Source organism: Carassius gibelio, chromosome B18 (assembly GCF_023724105.1).
Source record: "Carassius gibelio isolate Cgi1373 ecotype wild population from Czech Republic chromosome B18, carGib1.2-hapl.c, whole genome shotgun sequence".
Classification (NCBI taxonomy): domain Eukaryota; kingdom Metazoa; phylum Chordata; class Actinopteri; order Cypriniformes; family Cyprinidae; genus Carassius; species Carassius gibelio.
The window spans coordinates 30,368,846-30,389,406 of record NC_068413.1 but is presented as its reverse complement, the minus strand read 5'-3'; the positions used below and the strand labels follow the sequence as shown (position 1 = coordinate 30,389,406).

General features: G+C 36.5%; 1 protein-coding gene across 7 annotated transcripts in view; it reads left to right on the top strand.

Annotated features, from left to right (window-relative positions):
• The first annotated feature begins 2,676 nt into the window (after positions 1-2,676).
• The window catches only part of LOC127977389 (golgin subfamily A member 6-like protein 22), a 61,690-nt gene continuing 43,805 nt past the window's right edge, over positions 2,677-20,561 (top strand). For all 7 annotated transcript variants that reach the window (XM_052582272.1, XM_052582270.1, XM_052582271.1 and 4 more), the window contains exons 1-6: positions 2,677-2,830; positions 3,221-3,395; positions 3,685-3,837; positions 5,774-6,056; positions 14,195-14,310; positions 14,398-14,527. In XM_052582272.1, coding sequence (XP_052438232.1) covers positions 3,351-3,395; positions 3,685-3,837; positions 5,774-6,056; positions 14,195-14,310; positions 14,398-14,527 — 727 coding nt within the window. In that variant the 5' untranslated portion in view covers positions 2,677-2,830; positions 3,221-3,350. The remainder of the gene's footprint in view (positions 2,831-3,220; positions 3,396-3,684; positions 3,838-5,773; positions 6,057-14,194; positions 14,311-14,397; positions 14,528-20,561) is intronic.

Below are 20,561 nucleotides of genomic sequence, written 5' to 3'. Positions count from 1 at the left end.
TGGAGTCGAGTCAGGTTCCAGTTGACCCTCCAGAGTCAAGTCAAGTTCCAGTGAACTCTCCAGAGTCGAGTCAGGTTCCAGTTGACCCTCCAGAGTCGAGTCAGGTTACAGTTGATCCTCCAGAGTCAGGGCTAGTCACCGCTGACCATCCAGAGTCAGGGCTAGTCACCGCTGATCTTCCAGAGTCAGGACTAGTCACCGATGACCTTCCAGAGCCAGGGCTAGTCACTGATGATTTTCCAGAGTCAGGGCTAGTCACCGCTGATCTTCCAGAGTCAGGGCTAGTCACCGCTGACCTTCCAGAGTCAGGGCTAGTCACTGATGACCTTCCAGAGCCAGGGTTAGGTACCATGGACTTTCCAGAGACAAGGCTGGTCACTGTTGACCTTTCAGAGTCAAGTCAAGTCACTGGTGATCTTCAAGGACTGAGTCAAGTCACTGGTGATTTTCAAGGACAGAGTCAAGTCACGGGTAATCTTCTAGGACTGAGTCAAGTCACTGGTGATCTTCATGAACAAAGGCAAGTCACCATTGATCTTCATGAGCAAATACAAGTCACCAATGATCTTCATGTACAAGTACAAATCTTCATGAGCAGTGTCGGGTCAGCACTGATCTTCTGGAGTCCAGTATGCATACTATGGGATTGCCAGATTGTCGTCCTCCCGTTGGTCGGACCACACAGTTGTGGTGGTCTTCCGCTCCGCCCTGGAGGACTCAGGCTTCAACCACAAGAACGTGGTGGTCTTCTGCTCCGCCCTGGGGGACTCTCGCCCTGACTATACGGTTGTGGTGGTTTTCTGCCCCGCCCTGGAGGACTCTGGCCTCGACCACAAGGATGTGGTGGTCTTCTGCTCCGCCCTGGAGGGCTTCATGTTGTTTTTGCTTTTTGTTTTTGTGTCCACTCCTGTCCCTGTTCCCCTCTGTTAGTCTGGCCCTCCGTCCCTCCCCCTGAGCCTCCACCTGTCCGCATTCCTCTGGGGGATTGCAAGACCACAGGAAACAGATGATTCTTCTGCACAATCTGTCTTTGCTGCAGCCTGGAATTGAACTACTGGTTTCGTCTGGTCAGAGGAGAACTGGCCCCCCACCTGAGCCTGGTTTCTCCCAAGGTTTTTTTTCTCCATTCTGTCACCGATGGAGTTTCGGTTCCTTGCCGCTGTCACCTCTGGCTTGCTTAGTTGGGGTCACTTCATCTACAGCGATATTGTTGAACTTGATTGCAAATAAATGCACAGACACTATTTAACTGAACAGAGATGACATCACTGAATTCACTGATGAACTGCCTTTAACTATCATTTTGCATTATTGACACACTGTTTTCCTAATAAATGCTGTTCAGTTGCTTTGACACAATGTATTTTGTTTAAAGCGCTATATAAATAAAGGTGACTTGACTTGACTTTCAGCAAAGGTTCAATGTTGGCCACAGCACTTGAAAGTGAGACTTATTTTAATTTTTTATTTTTTTACGTATGAAGTCTATAAAGCTCATCATACAATAGATTTAACAAATTATACTAATGTGAAAACATGGTGCATAATTGCAAAGCAGCAACTCCAGGATCAAAATGGAGGAGTGTCAGCAGAAGATGAATACTAAAAAAATTACTTTATTAACAGCACAAAATACGAAAGATATGTCCAGTATCTTCTATGTAAAATAAAAAATCACATTCAGGGCCTCCACCACCATGTTTTAGAACTCCTTAACTGTGATCAAGAACTTTTTTTTAAAGAAGAACAATGAACAAACTCATCAGCTTGTGCATCTTGTGGAACCTTGTAAAGAAAAATGCAACAAATGGATAGAGTACAGTATGTGGGATGTGGCCAGTGCTGGTCGATATGATTTGTGTAAAACAAGAATGCATTCTACAAACTAAGGTAAAACAGCTGATATACCCAGTCAGGTCTTGAATGATGGTGCATTTAATTGGCATCCAATGATCAGCTAGGCCAGTACTTGCCATTTAACCACACAACATCGCCATAAGAGACATGGCAGGGTGGTAGCCATTAACAGGCTTTTATTAAGACACTTAGACAGATTCAATGAAGTTGGTGGTTATATCCAACCCTTATTATTTATTATTTTGGAATTTAATTTATGTTTTATCTTTGCTGTTTCAATAAACCATATAATTTGAATATTTCAGCAGGGCATCTTGCTTTATTCATTTTTTATTTATTAATTTATTAAATAACCGAACTTCAACAACATAAGGGCAAATCCCTTTAGCACTGATTACCCTTTGTTGATCAGGATATTCAATAGGATATTAATAGCTGCCTGGAAAAACACTGCATGGGATTGGCAACAAAATTAGGCCTAAATAGGCTATAATTTTGTAGTTGTTGTTGTTACTGTTACCCAAACAATAAAGCCACTTGAATCTTATGTTTACCAGTCCAATATTTTTGAAAAATAACAGTGAAAAAAATACAGAGGTGTTTTAAAATATGTAATAAAATAAAACGTCCTCTCCTTGGTTCAACTTGAGCTCATGTCTAACTATATTTTATATTTCACCTGGTTCATACTGTGTGAAGAACTTTTAAAATATTTTTTTTTAACGAGACCAGAAAAGGCAAAACATGTAATAGGACATAAACGTCATCGTGGCAATATACAGTAGGTGGCAGTAATGCTCTAAAGCAGCAAACGGCCATTTAACAAGAAGAAGAACGTATTAACGAGAGATGTGTTTATCATAATATTGTTAACCGTAATAGACAATACGGTTATAAATTCGCTACCGTTTAATACAACATATATGTATATTTGTTATGTACGAGTGTGAAGCGATATAAGTCAATGTTGCAGGTAAGATTATGTTAACTTACATTTCATTTTTAAATATTCTTAGTAGCTGCACTGCATGCTTTCAGTTTTAAGGGATTAGGATTAGGTTTCTACCACGGTGTGCGTTCGAATTGTTCCTTCAAGAATGTTTTTTCTTCTTCGTTTTTTGACTGTTGTGATCATTGATGATGGTTTGTTTAGATATTAATTTATAATCATTCTCTGCTGACTGAATACAGAAATCTTCGAATCAGATTATGGTCTATAATTAAATTAAAATACTTATTTTAGATATTATAGATATATTATATTATATTAACATATATTACATTGTATTATAACATTATACATTTGTTTAAAATTTATTTATTTAAAATATAAATATTTACACTTATTGCCATTTTAATACAGGACAGTGGACCTTCAGGACCAGACTTGAAGAACCATCCAGTGGGATGACCGAGTTTGTGTAGTTTTGATTTACTTTATTTAAAACCTCCTGTCTAAGATCTCCAGTCTTAGGCCATAGGTTGTGTAAACAATGTTGAGGTGGTTTTCAGCAGATGAGTCCAGCTCTGCGCATGGAGTAAGTATTACACATGCTTTTGTTTAAATATCTCATAATGAGGATTGTTTTTCTGTGATGCATGATTATAAGTCAGCCTTATATATGATTAGTGTGGGAATGTCTAGGAGTGAAGAGGGTCTTTTAATTTGAAATAATTGCAAATATGTCAGCATATTTATTTTGTGAGCAACAAGTTACTTGGTTATAGCAAAATAAAACTCTTCAAGATAATACGAGAACCCTCACCCCGTTACGTAGCTCAAATCATAAATGTTTATCAGCATTAATAGATCTTTGCTTTTCTCAGGCTCCTGTCTCCCCGCAGGTGGACATGGGCAGCGAAATGAGAGTTGCTGAGATCACTGAGCAGCTAACACAGATGGAGGAACTTGTGGCCAAACTAAAAGAGTTGATAAGGGAAAAGGATGCAGCACTCAGCAGTAAAGATAACCAAGCTAAGGTATTTTACAGTTTACAAATATGCTCAAATGGTCAATTATGCTTTTTTCTCTCTTTCTTTTTACATTTTGTTTATTATAAAATGCATTAAAATGTTAACATGCATTCAAACATTCTTATTACATCACTATTATATATATCATTATTTATGGCAAACGTTTATTCATGTATTTTCTCTTCCCAAATTCTCAATTACATTTTTATTTTTATACATTCAAATTTTTTGCAAATCAGATATTACTGTTCCTATCCACCTTTTTCTGAACACGGAAGTCTTGCCTGACCGGAACTGTGCTTTATATTTCTGGTGTTTCTAGTCAATTACCATATGCTAAGAGACGATAATATAATGTTGAACCTATGAAAATGGTTGTAAAAAGAACATGGCACCATAGTTTCATCACTTTACAGTGTCATTTTACTCTTTTTGAAGTAACTTGTCCGTCATAGTTTAATGAGTGCATAGTAACGTGAAGCGTCCAACGGTTAGCTGTATTGAAAACAGATGAGGGCACATATCATAAATACAGCTTGATTGGGTTGAAGTTTGTGGGATTTTGTCCACAAAATGATAAGAGCACACACAGTAACTTAAGCGCTGCAAGCCATGCAACAGCAGCACAGCTTAACCCTGTGCATATTTTTATATGCAGTTAAATTGAAAAAGTTTCAGTTTAGTCAGTGTTTTTTTACCCCATTTTAACTTGGGTTTCTATGGAGATGAGAAAGTACCCAAGCAGAAGTTGGATGTGGATGTTGAATGTGTGTACACTTTATGGAGATAAATGTTATAGCCTCCCTAATAAAGCCTAGCGACGCCCCTGCTTCTTGTGTACTTTTCGGAGAACCAGGACAAATATTTCTATTGATAGCTCAGGCATTTATGAGGAACTGAAATGAGGCACCGAAATCTGCGTTCTTATTCTGTTTGGTGCATACCGGTTCCATAGGTGCCAGTGCCATATTGGTTCCCGGTTTCAATACCCAACCCTACATGGTACTGCTTATTGGTTACTCAGGAAAAAGTTGGACAGTGCATCCATACACATAGTCTTGTCTTATGTGTTTCTGTCTTTATCTGACCTAGCAATTAAATTGTAAAACTGCACACCATCATAATTTTGTGATTGTGTAGAACATAAAATTAACTTTCCGATATTTTACAACCTTGCTTTGGAATGTGGGGAGAAGACATGAGACTAGAGATAGAGGCTTTGTCCAGCCCTCTCAAAGTGCATAGCAGGATATAAAACATTTATCTTTGAAATGCAATTAAACGTGGCTTACTTCCAAACTTTTGTGTAATTTCTATTTCTTTCCATGTTCTTGGAAATGTTCTATTTCTTTCCATGTTCTTATTGCACTTTTACAAGTCTGCCTTATGCATGCTGACAGTATTGCTCATTGTGCTTTGTTTAGGGAGCAGATGTCATGTGACACATGACGTGGCACTCCATAAAAATGATGTCCTCTTAACATAAGTAACTTAAATATCAGCCATTTACCCATGCAGTTTTATGCTTGACCACTATTTGCACAGATTGAAAAAGCGTTGTTATTTAAAAGCAAATCATAATCAAAAATTGAATGTAGTTTTGTTTTTGTACTGTCTATTAAAAGCTGTTTAACACAGCATTTTTATGACACTTTTTTAAAATATTTTTTTTACGGGGTGAGAAAATAAAAACAACTTGAACAGAAAGAAACAGGGAAAAAAAGGAGTAATAATGAAAATAACAAAATAAATACTCCTTAATACATGGAATTATAATAAAAAAATCATAACTCCATTTCCTTGGTTCTTATTATAGTATGTAGCTTCATTTGTGAATGGTGTCTATATGTTTGTGCACACATAAGGGAATAATTACATTATATAGTCAGTCCCTATTGCTTTGAGTTCTCAGAGTTGATTAATAAAGTTGTTTGTTTGGTAGGAGCTGACAGAACAAATGCAGCGCTTGCAGGGTGAGAAAGAAAACTTTCAGGCAAAGCTGGAGGCAGAACGTCACATTACTCGGGCTCGGATCAAGGATCTACTGGAGAAACATGAAGCAGAGTTGCTCAGTGCTGCTAATAAACATGAGACTGAGTTGTCAGAGAAGGAGCAGGCCTTACGCAGACAGCTTGAGACCCTTCAGCGCTCTATATCACAGCCCGCAGATGCATCAGCAAACCAATCTACTTGCATCACAGCTCAGAGAGTCACAGAGCTGCAAGGTAGAAAATCATGTCAATTGTTTAAAGAATTCTGTCTGCAGTTTGACCTTCCTTTCTCAAATTAAATCCGTGTTGTTTAAGCACCTGTTATGGCAACTGAATAAAAAAAAAAAAGGGGACATATGATGTGATATCAAGTTTTCCTTTCTCTTTGGAGTGTTACAAGCTGTTCATGAATAGATAAGATCCCTAAATGCTAAGACTAAAGTCTCAAACCTAAAGACATATTCTTCAAGAAAGTTAAAACTCATCCACGCCCTCCTAAACCGCCTTGTTCAGACATGTTCCCACATGTCTACGTCACAATGTGGGAAAATTTGCATAACACCACCCAAATGTTCACACAAAAAAAAAGCTGCCACCGCTGCCCCCATGTTGTGAAGACGCTGTATATTTTATTGCGAAAAAGAAAATACTTTGTTTGGCCTTTCAAAAGAGGACACGCCTAGAAATCAGTGGTTAAGTTGTATGTACAACACTGTTCCAGAACAGTTCAAACCAAATATTCAGATGTGTGCAGCACATTTTATGGAGGACTGTTTCCTGATCCTGGGAGAGTATGTTAGACTACAATGCCGGCTGTTCTGACTCACAGCCTGTAAGTACGTTTACATATTACACATAATAATTTTTCCACTGTTGATTCATACTTGAGTTTTGAGCAGTGTAGAGTAGCACTTGTTGTTTGTCGTTTCTCCAATCACAAATGCAGATATGGTTTTGTTTACGCTGTGAAATGTAATGCAACGAATGAACTGTGTAAGTCATTATAATACGTAATTATGTCGCAACTGGATGCAACAAATGCCTAGTTTATAATGGGTCTTAATGTTTTTGTCTCGTCGAACCTATCATGACATTCTGGTAAGGGGCGTAACATTTCCGTCACACACTAGAGGGATTCAGCTAATCACAACACACTGGATAGCTGGCCAATCAGAGCATATCTCACTTTTCAGATCAATGAGCTTTGTATAAATCAATGTGTTTCAGAAAGGCGGGGCGTAGAGAAGAAACAATAATGTACAGTATGTGTTTTTTAACCTTAAACCGCATACATACAGTAGGTGGAAAACCTAAATGGACATTACCGCCGCGTGTACCACCGCCGCGGTGTTGCAGCGTTAACTGTATTTCAGTCGCATGTTAAAATCATTCATGAAAATACCGCCAGGTGGTGCAAAGGAATGGATTGCGAAATTAATATTATTGTAAAATGAGATAAAAGGAGGAGGTAAAATAACAATAACATTATGATATAACATTGTAACATCTTTAAAAAATATTAAACCATTTACAGTGAGTTAATTTCAAAACGTAGGATAGTCTTAGGCTACAGGCTACTCATCAAAAATTTAAAGAAGACCTTTACACAAAGGATCATATGCATGCTATTGTTATTAAACAGTAAATAAATATAAGGGCTACATTTATGTTATGTTTTATATATATATATATATATATATATATATATATATATATATATATATATATATATATATATATATATATATATATACATACAGTACAGACCAAAAGTCTGGACACACCTTCTCATTCAAAGAGTTTTCTTTATTTTCATGACTATGAAAATTGTAGAGTCACACTGAAGGCATCAAGGGCTATTTGACCAAGAAGGAGAGTCATGGGGTGCTGTGCCAGATGACCTGGCCTCCACAGTCACTGGACCGGAACCCAACCGAGATGGTTTAGGGGTGAGCTGGACTGCAGACAGAAGGCAAAAGGGCCAACTAGTGCTAAGCATCTCTCGGGGAACTCCTTCAAGACTGTTGGAAGACCATTTCAGGTGACTACCTCTTGAAGCTCATCAAGAGAACGCCAAGAGTGTGCAAAGCAGTAATCAAAGCAAAAGGTGGCTACTTTGAAGTACCTAGAATATGACGTATTTTCAGTTGTTTCACACTTTTTTGTTATATATATAATTCCACATGTGTTAATTCATAGTTTTGGGGGGGTAGTTATGTATGGCTTGTGGGGGTTGAGATAAAGGTGTGAATCTCTTGGTCTTTCATATGGACAGTGTCTTAAACTTGCTGATCAGGTTTATATAGAACGGTTGTTTTGGTTATAGACTAAAAATGTTCTGTCTGTTGACAACTCTCGCGTCTGGTGTAGACACACAGATAGTGTCTGCTCTATTTACAAATAAGTTATACTGTATAAGAAAAAGAAAAAAAAAAACTAATCCAGCGGCATAACGTGATGGAAATATAGACTAGAAAATATATTTACTTGCTCTGTCCTCCGTCCATGACACTGACTCAATGCGAAGCTGCATTTTTAATCTGATCAGCTCTGAACGCAGAGTGGATGGTTAGATGCATGATGGGCTAGTATTAAATAAATAAATAAAAAGAAAGATCTTTCCAGCATTAAGGTAATAACATTACTGTTTTTTTTACTGCTAAATGAAAGATAAAGAACTATATTAAAACCAGTTGTGTAAAATTTCTATGTCATTTGAATATTGATTTAAAAAAATCAATTTTAAACCATAAATCGAATTTTTTTTCCTGAAAAAACAAACAAAACAAAAAACAGGTTTTTTTTTTTTTGGCCATATGTTATCACCCAGCCCTAAAAACAAGTAAAGAAGGCTCCCTTTAAAATCACTTAAGTTGTCAATTAATAAAGCTCTTTTTTACATTGTGTGAATTATGTTGATTATAATGAGAGACCTTGAGTTTAATCGTGAGGATGTTTTATTAATCCATCCATTCTTTAGAGTTTCAAAGATTTAACTACATCATGCAAGTTTAATTTATTGTTTCTTGTTTTAGGCTAATTAAGCCTAAATAATAGGAACAAAATTATACAGCGCTTCACGTTTAAACATGCAACAATTTCTTTATCAGTTTACAGACAAATGTCTTTTCCCCAATAAGTTATGTCAAATAAAGGATGCGTAACAAATAAAAAAAATGCATGTTGTTTTATTAAAGGAATTTTAAAATATAAATTAAAATATAGGCATAATATTAGAAAATATTGACATTTTGCATATTAATCCATGTAGTCTAGCTCACTAAAATAGGCTACCACTTTTAGTGCTCCGATGCAAAGTAAACCACAATGTCTTTTGAATGATATAACACATTAATATAATATAAATAATACTGCACACCTTTTAAATGTGTCAAATCTAAAATATGGTTTAATAACATGTAGTTTAGAGAAAATATAAGCTCAAGCACAGGCTTGACATTTATCCTTCTTGAATTTGTTCTAAGAAATGCACATAACTTCATAAATACCAAATTTTCATCTGTGAATATTAAATATTAAATATATTAAACACAGTAATTCCTAAAATAAAAATTGGAAGTCAAATAAACGCCGGGCCTCTTATAGTGGCCGGGGGTGTAGTCAACACGGACAAATAAAAGCCGGTCTTAAATAAAGGCCGGGGGAAATTTCTGCAGCAGAGCCAGATAACGAAAGTACACGCCCACTGCCGGTGCATTTCTTGTTCTCGAGACAAGAACCCGTTGCATCGGTTTTCGGATCACCAGTACACTGAACCTAGAAGCGTTTCTGTTGGACGCATCTGATTCGAGAACCGAGGAGCTGATTATACTGCGCATGTGTGATTCAGCGTGAAGCAGACTGACACACAGAGCGTCTGAACCAAGCTGATTCTTTTGGTGATTGATTCTGAACTGATTCTGTCCTAATATTATGATCTCTGTCCACTGGAACGCTATCGCTTTTAATTTAAAATGGGTTATTTAAAACAATTACTTATCAAACAGTTGGAATTAAAAATAAAGTCCTGCCTCTAATAAAAGCCTGCTTCAAATAGAAGCCTGTTACCTTCTGCAGTTCAGGTGAATAAAGGCCCCGGCTTTTATTTGAGCAATTACGGTATTTTAACTATATTGCTTTATTTGAGCAGTTACGGTATTTTAACTATATTTGTGCTTTGATACGCTTGTTTGATAACTTGTGGTTAAAGCGCCACTCAGCGGTCAAAAGCTGCAAATGCACTTTACAGACGCAGCGGCGGTGGTACACTAAATTGTGTTGTGATCTCATAGCCTTGTAGAGCCTAGTGCTTGATGTGAATGAAGTCTTATCTTACCAGTCATAAGGGCCAATTTATTTAAATTAAGATTTACTTGAAAGCTGAATAAACAATTTTTCCATTGATTTATGGTTTGTTATGATAAGACAATATTTGGCCGAGATATAACTCTTTTTGAATATCTGGAATCTGAGGGTGTAAAAAAAAAAGTATTGAGTAAAATCACCTTTAAAGTTGTCCAAATGAAGTCCTTAGCAATGCATATTACTAATCAAAATATTTTTGTATTTACGGTAGGAAATTTACAAAATATCTTCATGGAACATGATCTTTATTTAAAAGGATAGTTCACCCAAAAATGTCTGTTTATCTGCTTACCCCCAGGGCATCCAAGATTAAGGGGTGACTTTGTTTCTTCAGTAGAACACAAACCAAAATTTTTAACTTGAACAGTTGCAGTCTTATAATGTAAGTAGATGGGAATCACCTTTGACACTCTGCCTACAATCAGACAGAATTTATTTTTTTGCTTTTAAAAGACGCTTTTAAAAGCCATAAAGCAAGAAGATGCCTCATGCCTGATGCTGAGAATGCGCATAATAGGACACGCTCAGGAAAACTCTAATAGCTCGTACATTGCCAGTGGTGTCAAAAGTATTGGCATTCATTACTCAAGTAGAAGTATAGATACTAGGGTTTAAAAAGACTTTTGTAAAAGTTGAAGTATCAACTCAAGCTTTTTACTCAAGTAAAAGTGTAAAAGTGCTGGTTTAAAAAACTACTTAAAGTATAAAAGTAAAAGTAATGTAAGGGAAAAAAATGCCATTAAGAACAAAAGCTTGGGCCATGCCACAGGAGCCTATTGTGCACTACCCCACCTCCTCAAAAACAAATTTTTCTAAAGACTATAATGACTATAATGTTATATTAAAATGTTCATGTTGAAAAATTTGGGATCCATTAGGCTACCTGTTTCAGCCGCATATATGACCATTGAAAATGAATACATTTTAGTACAATGCAAATACATTAAAGAGCTAGAGATATGATGACTAGTTGCCTCTAATTATTGTATTGGTGCAAAAAGTCAAACTTCAGAAGCCTGTCATCAATAACTTTTAATGGAATGTAAATGTACATCCAAGCTTAGCTGCAGGAATCTGCGAGGGCAATGGACAAGAACATTGGTGCAGGCTTAGTAACAATTACTCTTGTATGGTTGTCTATATACAATAAACATTATAGTGCTGTCAAAATGAATGATTAATCCAAGTGAGTAATCAAAAACTAAAAATAACTCATAATCCTGATACCTTCTTGATTGATAGCTTCTTGTATTCATTACATACGTCTGTTATGTCCTGTGTTCGGGGGGTAACGAGTTACAAAGTTGGTAAAGCCTAATTATCACAACATTGTCAATTGCGTCATCAATCGCAAACGATAATTTATTAAAACGTCTCGTTACCGAACTACCTACAGTAGCTTTATTTGTGGAGGAGGAAAAGAAAGCGCACATTTGGTGAATGAGCCAGTGAAAAAAAATAACTTTTAAGTTGGGTCCAGTGCCTTTTCGATAATTTTAAAATGGTACCGGTGCCTAAACGGTGCCTGAACCGATACTTTTAAAAAAAAGAACCTCAAAAAAAACTATGGATAACTTTAAAGAACATTACAAATATTTAAAAGAAATCCATAGCTTTCAGCTTGGATGCTCTCATTTCCCAAGTTGTGCTTTCCTTAATCTAAGGCTAATAAATGTATTTCACAATCTGGGTCATTATTTAATACAAAAGCACACATAATGTTTCTACTGTATCTCTGTCACTCACTCTGATATTTAGTTAAGATGAGTTCTGTCTTTCACTGTCTTTAATCAGTTCTGTGAATTACTGTATGCTCATTCTTTATAAAGTAGCAACAATGTCGTTTTTAAAATACAGTACTGTGCAAAAGTCTTATGGAAAAGAAAAAAAAATTATTTTCACCCCAAAAAAGGGGTTTAAGCCAGTTATTTATATCTTTTGCTGTAGTGTGTCAGTAGAGTAATATCAGTTCGCCATTAATTTTTATAATAATCTAGTGCGATTTTGAATGCACCAGCAGTCTGACAACGGCAAAATGAATGTTTGGAAATGTAAACTGATAATTTCTACTGACACACTACAGCAAAATATATAAATAACTGGCTGAACACCATTCTTTTAAGTGAAAATATTAACGTGCCTAAGACTTTTGCACAGTAGCTAGTGTATGTATAAAGTATGTAATGATTAATGTAATGATTAATGTAATGATTAAATTAAGTATATTTAAATAAGTGTAATTAAAGTATGTGTTCGTTCATATGTGTTAAGGGCTAGATTTTCGCTGGAGGAAACGGCTGTGATGAGCGGTGACAATCGAAAACTTTACAGAAGATGAGAAAGCGACTGCTTCTTCGTGTCCTTTTGTAAACTGTATTTATGACAAAGAACTGCACAAATACAGATATTCTAACAATCTATCGATGAACACACACCTTGTGTCCTCTGTCTCTGTTTGAGCTCGCGCTGCTCCGCCATGGTCTGCGGATTGAAGAGCGCGCTGAAAGACGGGGAGGAGACCGGTCTGACGCCGGTTTCATATTAAATTTAAGCAGACTGACTCTGAGGCGATTGGATACTGGTTCCATACCCAACCTTACTTTTAAGAAATATATTTTTTGATAAACGAACCCAACACTGGCTTTGTCCTTGCTGGAGTGTGATGTGATCTGTGTCCTGTGCAGGTGCGATGGATCGCGTACAAACCAATAGGGTGTCGGAATGGTATCCGTTTATACTTCTCATCCAACCACAATCAAATTCACTCCATCCGAATGGCGCAATTTAGTTAGGATAGTTTAGCTGGATAGTTTTTTTTTTTTTTTTTTTGAATGATGACAAGGCAGAATGAAAACAAGCCGAAATGAAATAGCAGTAACGAAGCTATTTTTAAAATGTAAGGAGTAGAAAGTACAGATACTTGCGTGAAAATGTAAGGAGTAGAAGTAAAAAGTCGGCTGAAAAATAATTACTCGAGTAAAGTATAGATACCCCAAATTTCTACTTAAGTACAGTAACGAATAGGGATGCACGATAATATCGGCACAACATCGGTATCGGCCGATATGAATATTTCTGCTGATGAGCCAAACCGATATTCTCCAAGTGAAATAATTGACCTGTTTTTCAGATGTGAATGTCTGTCTACATTTGTAAAATAATACATTTATGGTAGAATCAGTACAGAAGAGATACATGGATTTCTCTTCAGTAAAATTAAAGTTTAATATATCAGTATATATTTGTATATATATCGATATCGGTATCGGAATCGGCCAAAATTATTTTGAAAATATCGGCATATCGAATATCGGCCAAAATCCAATATCGTGCATCCCTAGTAACGAAGTATTTGTACTTCGTTACTTGACACCTCTGTACATTGCATGAATCAGAGGTAAAACTTGGTACTGTTCAGTTTCTTGCACAGACTGTTTTGTGTCTTTACACATCAATGTATAGCCTCGAGCTGCAGGGTTTAATTTAGTTTTGTTTGTTTATTTTTTGTTTTATTGTATGTTTTAACCGTGATTCTTCTCCACTTACATTATGAGACTGATAGACTGCAATGGTTTGAGTTAAAGAATCTTATTTCTTCTACTGAAGAAACAAATTCACCTAAATCTTGGATGGCCTGGGGGTAAGCAGATAAACATAAAATGTTCATTTTGGGGTGAAATTTCTCTTTAATATCCTAATGATTTTTGGCATAAAATATTTATTTTTTTCATCTTTACCCATACAATGTATTTTTGGCTATTGCTACAAATATACCCGTGCTACTTATGACTGGTTTTGTGGTCCAGGGTCACATATGTCATGTTTTACAGATGTAGCAGAAACCTTATAATATGCCTACATGATAGTAAAAGGGTGTTTATTATTTTCAGTTAAAGATATTCTGTGTCCTGTCATTGCGTTTTTTAACTCTGGGTCCTTCCTTCTCAGTGGCTTTGTTTTATTATTTTTTTATATTGTTAATAGCTGTTTTGTTCTGTCCAATTTAGCCCAAGTGAAGCTGAAAGAAGCAGAGGCCAGTAAAGCAGAAGCAAAGTTTTTAAAAATGAAAGCATGGTCCAAATCTAGGATCAGGCAGATCGAGGAGGAACTCAAAAAAGTTAAGGTAAAAAGTATATATTTCTTTGCATTAGATTTGCACAGTTGAATATCCACTTAAATTAATCTAACTGCATTCCATTTTTGACTTCAGTCTGGAGTATTCAGTCTCGACATGTCCCCGAATGTTACGTCCCTACATAGTCGCATTACTGAGTTGCAAGAGGAGAGAGAGGAAATGCTCAGCAAACTGGAGCTGTATGAAGATATGAAGGCAAAAAATGGTATGAAGAATTCGAGCCTGTTAGTTATTTTTTTCTATTCAAGGACTCGACAGATGCAGTAATAGCCCAAATTGATGTCTGGAGATGATATTTCTCAATGTTTGCTTTTAATGAACCTACACAATTAAAATACATTGTAAGAAGTAGGGATGCGTGATATTGGATGTTTGCCTATATCCGATATGCTGATATATTTTTTTTTAGCTAATTTTGGCCTATAGCCGATATATATTTCCTTTTGTTTGGGAATGAAACCAAGTCTCACCTGTGTGGCAATTTTGGTTCGTTTTTAACAAGAACTCATTTGTAAGAATTAAACAATAATGAAGTTTTTTTTTTGTAATGACAGTATATTGAAGCTTTGAAAATAACTGTAAATAAACTATATATCAATTGCTGCATTTAATGACATCAATCACCGCTATATTTAATCAGAAGCACAGTCTAAATGTTATTTATGTATTTTACTTGATATTGATTTTCTCATCATTTTATTAGAAATAGGCCAACAGCGCCCCCTGCGGAATTAAAACTCCTTACCAAACGGGCATTAAAACCTGGGGGAGGCTGCTGCTGCTGTCACTGCATGTGCTACTGTTTACTCTATCATACACCAAATGCTCATTCTGTGCCTGCTTTCTAAGTTTAAACCTAATCTCTCCGTGAATCTAATCCACCTTTCAGGCAAAACTTTGCTTCAAGAATGAGCAAAACTGTTGACTATCTAATTGCTAGCTCACCATAAGCACATGTGAGTAAGTGTATTCCTCTTATCGGCAAAATAACTGGGATAATATTCCGAGTTATCCCGATATTTGCATTTTAAAGACATTATCAGCCGATTCCGATATCGGTCCAATAATATCGTGCATCCCTAGAAGAAAACACTAACTTGGTTAAGGTATTTAACTTTATTATTATTTTTAATTTATTATTAAATAATTTAGGAAAAAAGCGTATAACATTTGAGTTTATTTTACGAATATAATCAGTAATTAATGTATTGTTGGTTGTCCCTTGCTTTCAATTACAGCAGTCTCTTCAGGGCAGTGCTCAATAAGTTATGCACATTACTTTTATTTATTGATTGATTTTATGCCAAAATTTGTCATATTTCATTGCATTACAACAAAAGAAACAATTGAGCACATGCATTACAGGTGCTGGTCATATAATTAGAATATCATCAAAAAGTTGATTTATTTCACTAATTCCATTCAAAAAGTGAAACTTGTATATTATATTAATTCATCACACACATACTGATATATTTCAAATGTTTATTTCTTTTAACTTTGAAGATTATAACTGACAACTAAAGAAAATCCCAAATTCAGTATCCCGATAAAATTTGAATATTGTGAAAAGGTTCAATATTAAAGACATCTGGTGCCACACTCAAAGCACCTGCAAAGGCCTTTAAATGTTCTCTGTCTAGTTCTGTAGGCTACACAATCATGGGCAAGACTGCTGACTTGACAGTTGTCCAAAAGACGACCATTGACACTTTGCACGAGGAGGGCATGACACAAAAGGTCCTTGCAAAAGATGGTGGCTGTTCACAGAGCTCTGTGTCCAAGCACATTAATAGAGAGGCGAAGGGAAGGAAAAGATGTGGTACAAAAAAAGTGTACAAGCAATAGGGATAACCACACCCTGGAGATGATTGTGAAATAAAACCCATTCAAAAATGTGGGGGAGATTCACAAAGAGTGGACTGCAACTGGAGTCAGTTCTTCAAGAACCACTACGCACAGACGAATGCAAGACATGGGTTTCAGCTCTCGCATTTCTTGTGTCAAGCCACTCTTGAACAACAGACAGCGTCAGAAGCGTCTTGCTTCAAAAAGGACTGGAATGCTGAGTGCTCCAAAGTTATGTTCTCTGATGAAAGTAAATGTAGTATTTCCTTTGGAAATCAGGGTCCCACAGTCTGGAGGAAGAGAGGAGAGTCACACAATACACGTTGCTTGAGGTCCAGTGTAAAGTTTCCAGAGTCAGTGATGTTTTGGGGTGCCATGTCATCTGCTGGTGTTGGTCCACTTTGTTTTCTGAGGTCCAAGATCAGTGCAGCCATATACCAGGAAGTTTAAGAACACTTTACGCTTCCTGCTGCTGACCAACTTTATGGAGATGCAGATTGGAGATGCAACTTTGTGGAGATGCAGACACAATGCCAAAGCTACCAGTACCTGGTTTAAGGACCATGGTATCCCTTTTCTTAATTGGCCAGCAAACTCGCCTGACCTTAAAACCATAGAAAATCTATGGGGTATTATGAAGAGGAAGATGCGATATGCTAGACCCAACAATGCAGAAGAGCTGAAGGCCACTATCAGAGCTGCCTGGGCTCTCATAACACCTGAGCAGTGCCACAGACTGATCGACTCCATGCCATGCCACATTGCTGCAGTAATTCAGGCAAAAGGAGCCCCAACTATGTATTGAGTGCTGTAGATGCTCATACTTTTCATGTTCATACTTTGCAGTTGGCCAAAATTTCTAAAGATCCTTTCTTTGTATTGGTCTTAGGTAATATTCTAATAATTTTTCCTTAGTTGTCAGTTATTAGCATCAAAATTAAAAGAAATAAACATTTGAAATATATCAGTCTGTGTGTAATGAATGAATATAATATACAAGTTTCCCTTTTTGAATGGAATTAGTGAAATAAATCAACTTTTTGATGATATTCTAAGTATATGACCAGCACTTGTAGTTTTATACTCCTTTGGCCATATTTTTGGACACTACTATATTTGATCAGGGGTTTTATAATTGACCAGCAACTGAAAATACCAAGTATAATAGAATACATTTCATCACTTTTTTTTTTTAAACTGTTGGCCTGATGGACAGTTTTTAAGCATCTCCCATATTCATTCATTATAGATTCTGTTACAAAAAGTAAAAAATCTTAATGACCAACTGAAGGAAATTCTCAGAAAAAAAATGTCTCTCTGTCCTTCTGGCAAATGATTTTCAAAATGTGGCTGGCTTGACCACAGTTGTGTATTATGGTAGCATGGTATGCCAGTTCTACAGTAGTATTGCAATGCCCAAGTCTCAAAACACCAGCAGTGCCACAGTATTTTCCAGGGGTATTACAGTGAAGCACAGTAGCATATTCATACATGCATTACTAATAATAACATTAGATATGGATTTATAGTAGTGGTGGGCATAGATTAATTTTTTTAATCTAGATTAATCTCAGTGTGATCTTGAAATTAATCTAGATTAATCTAGATTAAAATGGCTCATTCGAATTCTGCCGAAGGCATTCAGAATATGTGTGTTACCCAAATAAAATTGACAAACAGTAAGTCTTTGAGAAGGGGTTTATCAAGAAAGGTGGTGCATTAGAAAAGGGGCTCATCTCCTGTTTCCCAAATGCATCACCAAGTGCTTGAAAAAGCTGTAAACTAATTCCACATTGCACAAGGTGTAAACAACCTTACGTCTGCTTCACACCAATGTTTAAGTTTTTTTAAGTTTGTAGGTGTCATTGTTGGATTAACATTACAGCAGCCAGTAGCTAAATTAGGCGCGGTCACTTTAAGAGACGATGAACGCATCCAATATAATACACATCCTATTTTTCCCCTCAACTGTTTACTTTCACTTAAGAAATAAATGACAGCTTTTTCGAGCATAATTTCCAAGGTGGATATTTTGACATATTTTGTATGTATTTGTCGGCACAAGAGCAAAAATAAGCAAATTTGATGTTCATGTATTTTGAGATGCCTTTCTCTTCGCAGAAGAGAGCTCGGTTCAGTGTCGCTGTCCGTGATATGCGTCTCTCTCTCTCTCGTGCGCACCGAACACCAGTAACCAGCTACTCCGTTCAGCTTTTCCGCGTCTTGTGTTTGGATGCTTTAATGTTTAAGGCGTAAAAACATGTTAAAAAAATAAGCTTTCGTGACAATGCGCAGCAGTGGCCCGTCAACTGTCCAGAGCATCTTTTTATGCTGGCCTCAGCCGGTCGGTTATATAAATATCAAGGTGAAAGTCATCATAGCTTGCTTAGTATAGACCCAGCTCCCAACCCAACTTTGAGAAAATAGATTAACGGCGATATTTTTTTTATCGCACGATAAGAGTCTTGCGTTAACGCAGCACGTTAACACCGATAACGGCCCACTCTAATTTATAGATAATAAAATGGTGGGAACATAAAAAAATAATAATAATTTGATGGAGTGAAACAAATACATTTCTAGTTTCAAAATTATTTGTTATTCAGTCTGTTATTTGTCTTTCATTCCTCTTTCAAAGACAAAATGGTTCAGCTACTGTATATGCAGAGTGACATATTTTGACCACTGAAAATTTGTACAATTTAACATTTTATTAATGGAGCCATTCAGAACCCCATACCTCTGATTCTACTATGCAGAGCCTTTAAATAAAAAAAATAAAATAAAATAAATAATGAAACAACAGTTTATTTAAGAACCAGGGCCCAGTGGCAAGGGATTTCTTTAACAAATGTCTTAACCATCACCTTTCAAAAGACAATTTTGCTAATCGCTATGCTTTCTAGCAAAACACGGCAATGGAGGAGCGGTTGCTATAGTTATGATTTCCACAATAAAAATAATGAACCACTGACCTTTTATACAAGTTTAAAATTAAAAGCACATTTCTATTTAACCTGTTAACTGTCACCCGTCCGCTCTGTGGGACGCCTACATTTACTTCACTATATTACAATTAAATCTAATCTAATCTTGACAAACTATATATCGTTGGAAAGGTCTAAGACTCCCAAATATATATTTTATCAATGTTTTTTGTTAAAAATTATGTAGGAAAAGTAATAGATTAATTTATGACAAGAGTGCACCCTCACAAATCTACATTATAACAGGAATTTTGACCTTTGTTAAAGGGGGGGTGAAATGCTATTTCATGCATACTGAGTTTTTTACACTGTTGAAGAGTTAGATTCCCATGCTAAACATGGACAAAGTTTCAAAAATTAAGTTGTACGTTTGAAGGAGTATTTCTATTCCAAAAATACTCCTTCCGGTTTTTTTGAGTATGGCTCTGTGTGACGTTAGATGGAGCGGAATTTCCTTATATGGGTCCTGAGGGCACGCCTGCCGGAAGAGCGCGCGCTCCCTTATAGCAGAGCACTGAGTGAGAGCACAACAGGCATTCGATGATCAGTGCGAGAGCGTCGCGAAATGTCACAAAAGGAGTGTGTTTTTGGTTGCCAGGGCAAGACAACCCTGCACAGATTACCAAAAGAGAAACAGCATTAAGGGACCAGTGAATGGAGTTTATTTTATACAGAGCATCAACGGAGTTGTGCAAGTGTTTTTGTTTGTTCCCTGCATTTCTAAAATGCTTGTTTTACAAACAAAGCCCAGTTTGACGACGGATTTGCGTATCATTTATTTCTTAAGGATGATGCAATCCCAACGAAAAAGGGTCACGATTGTGTGTTGGAACCACAGGCGGTGAGTAAAACTGCTTAAAATATCTCTGCCTCCTTGTTAGTGCGTCCGCCTCCCATCGGAGACCCGGGTCGAGCCCCGCTCGGAGCGAGTCGTTGCTGCTGCTTTTCTCGTTCAGTTTCAGCCTTCACAGCTGTCACAGCTTCCAAACGCTCTCAACGCATAAGCCTACTCGCGCTCGTGACTCTTTAGCTCCGCCCACACGCCACGCCTCCAGGCGCTCGTGTTTTTCCGTGAAAAATCGGTAAAGACTATCTTTCTCTTATGAATATAATAAAACTAAATACTTTTTGGAGTTATGAAGGATGCAGTACTACTCTATAGGTACTCAAGATTAACAGGATATTGAGTGAAAACGAGCATTTCACCCCCCCTTTAAAGAAACAAGACGACTTTGTTGCCTTTTTCTCTATCACATTTTAGAAATCATGAGAAATTATATATCAACTGAAAACTTAAAATCTCAAAATTCATCCTTTAAAACTCACTTTAAAATCAGACATTGCATTACCATGTAAATGGTACATCAATATCATGTTACAAAATGTTTTCATTCATGAATAAAA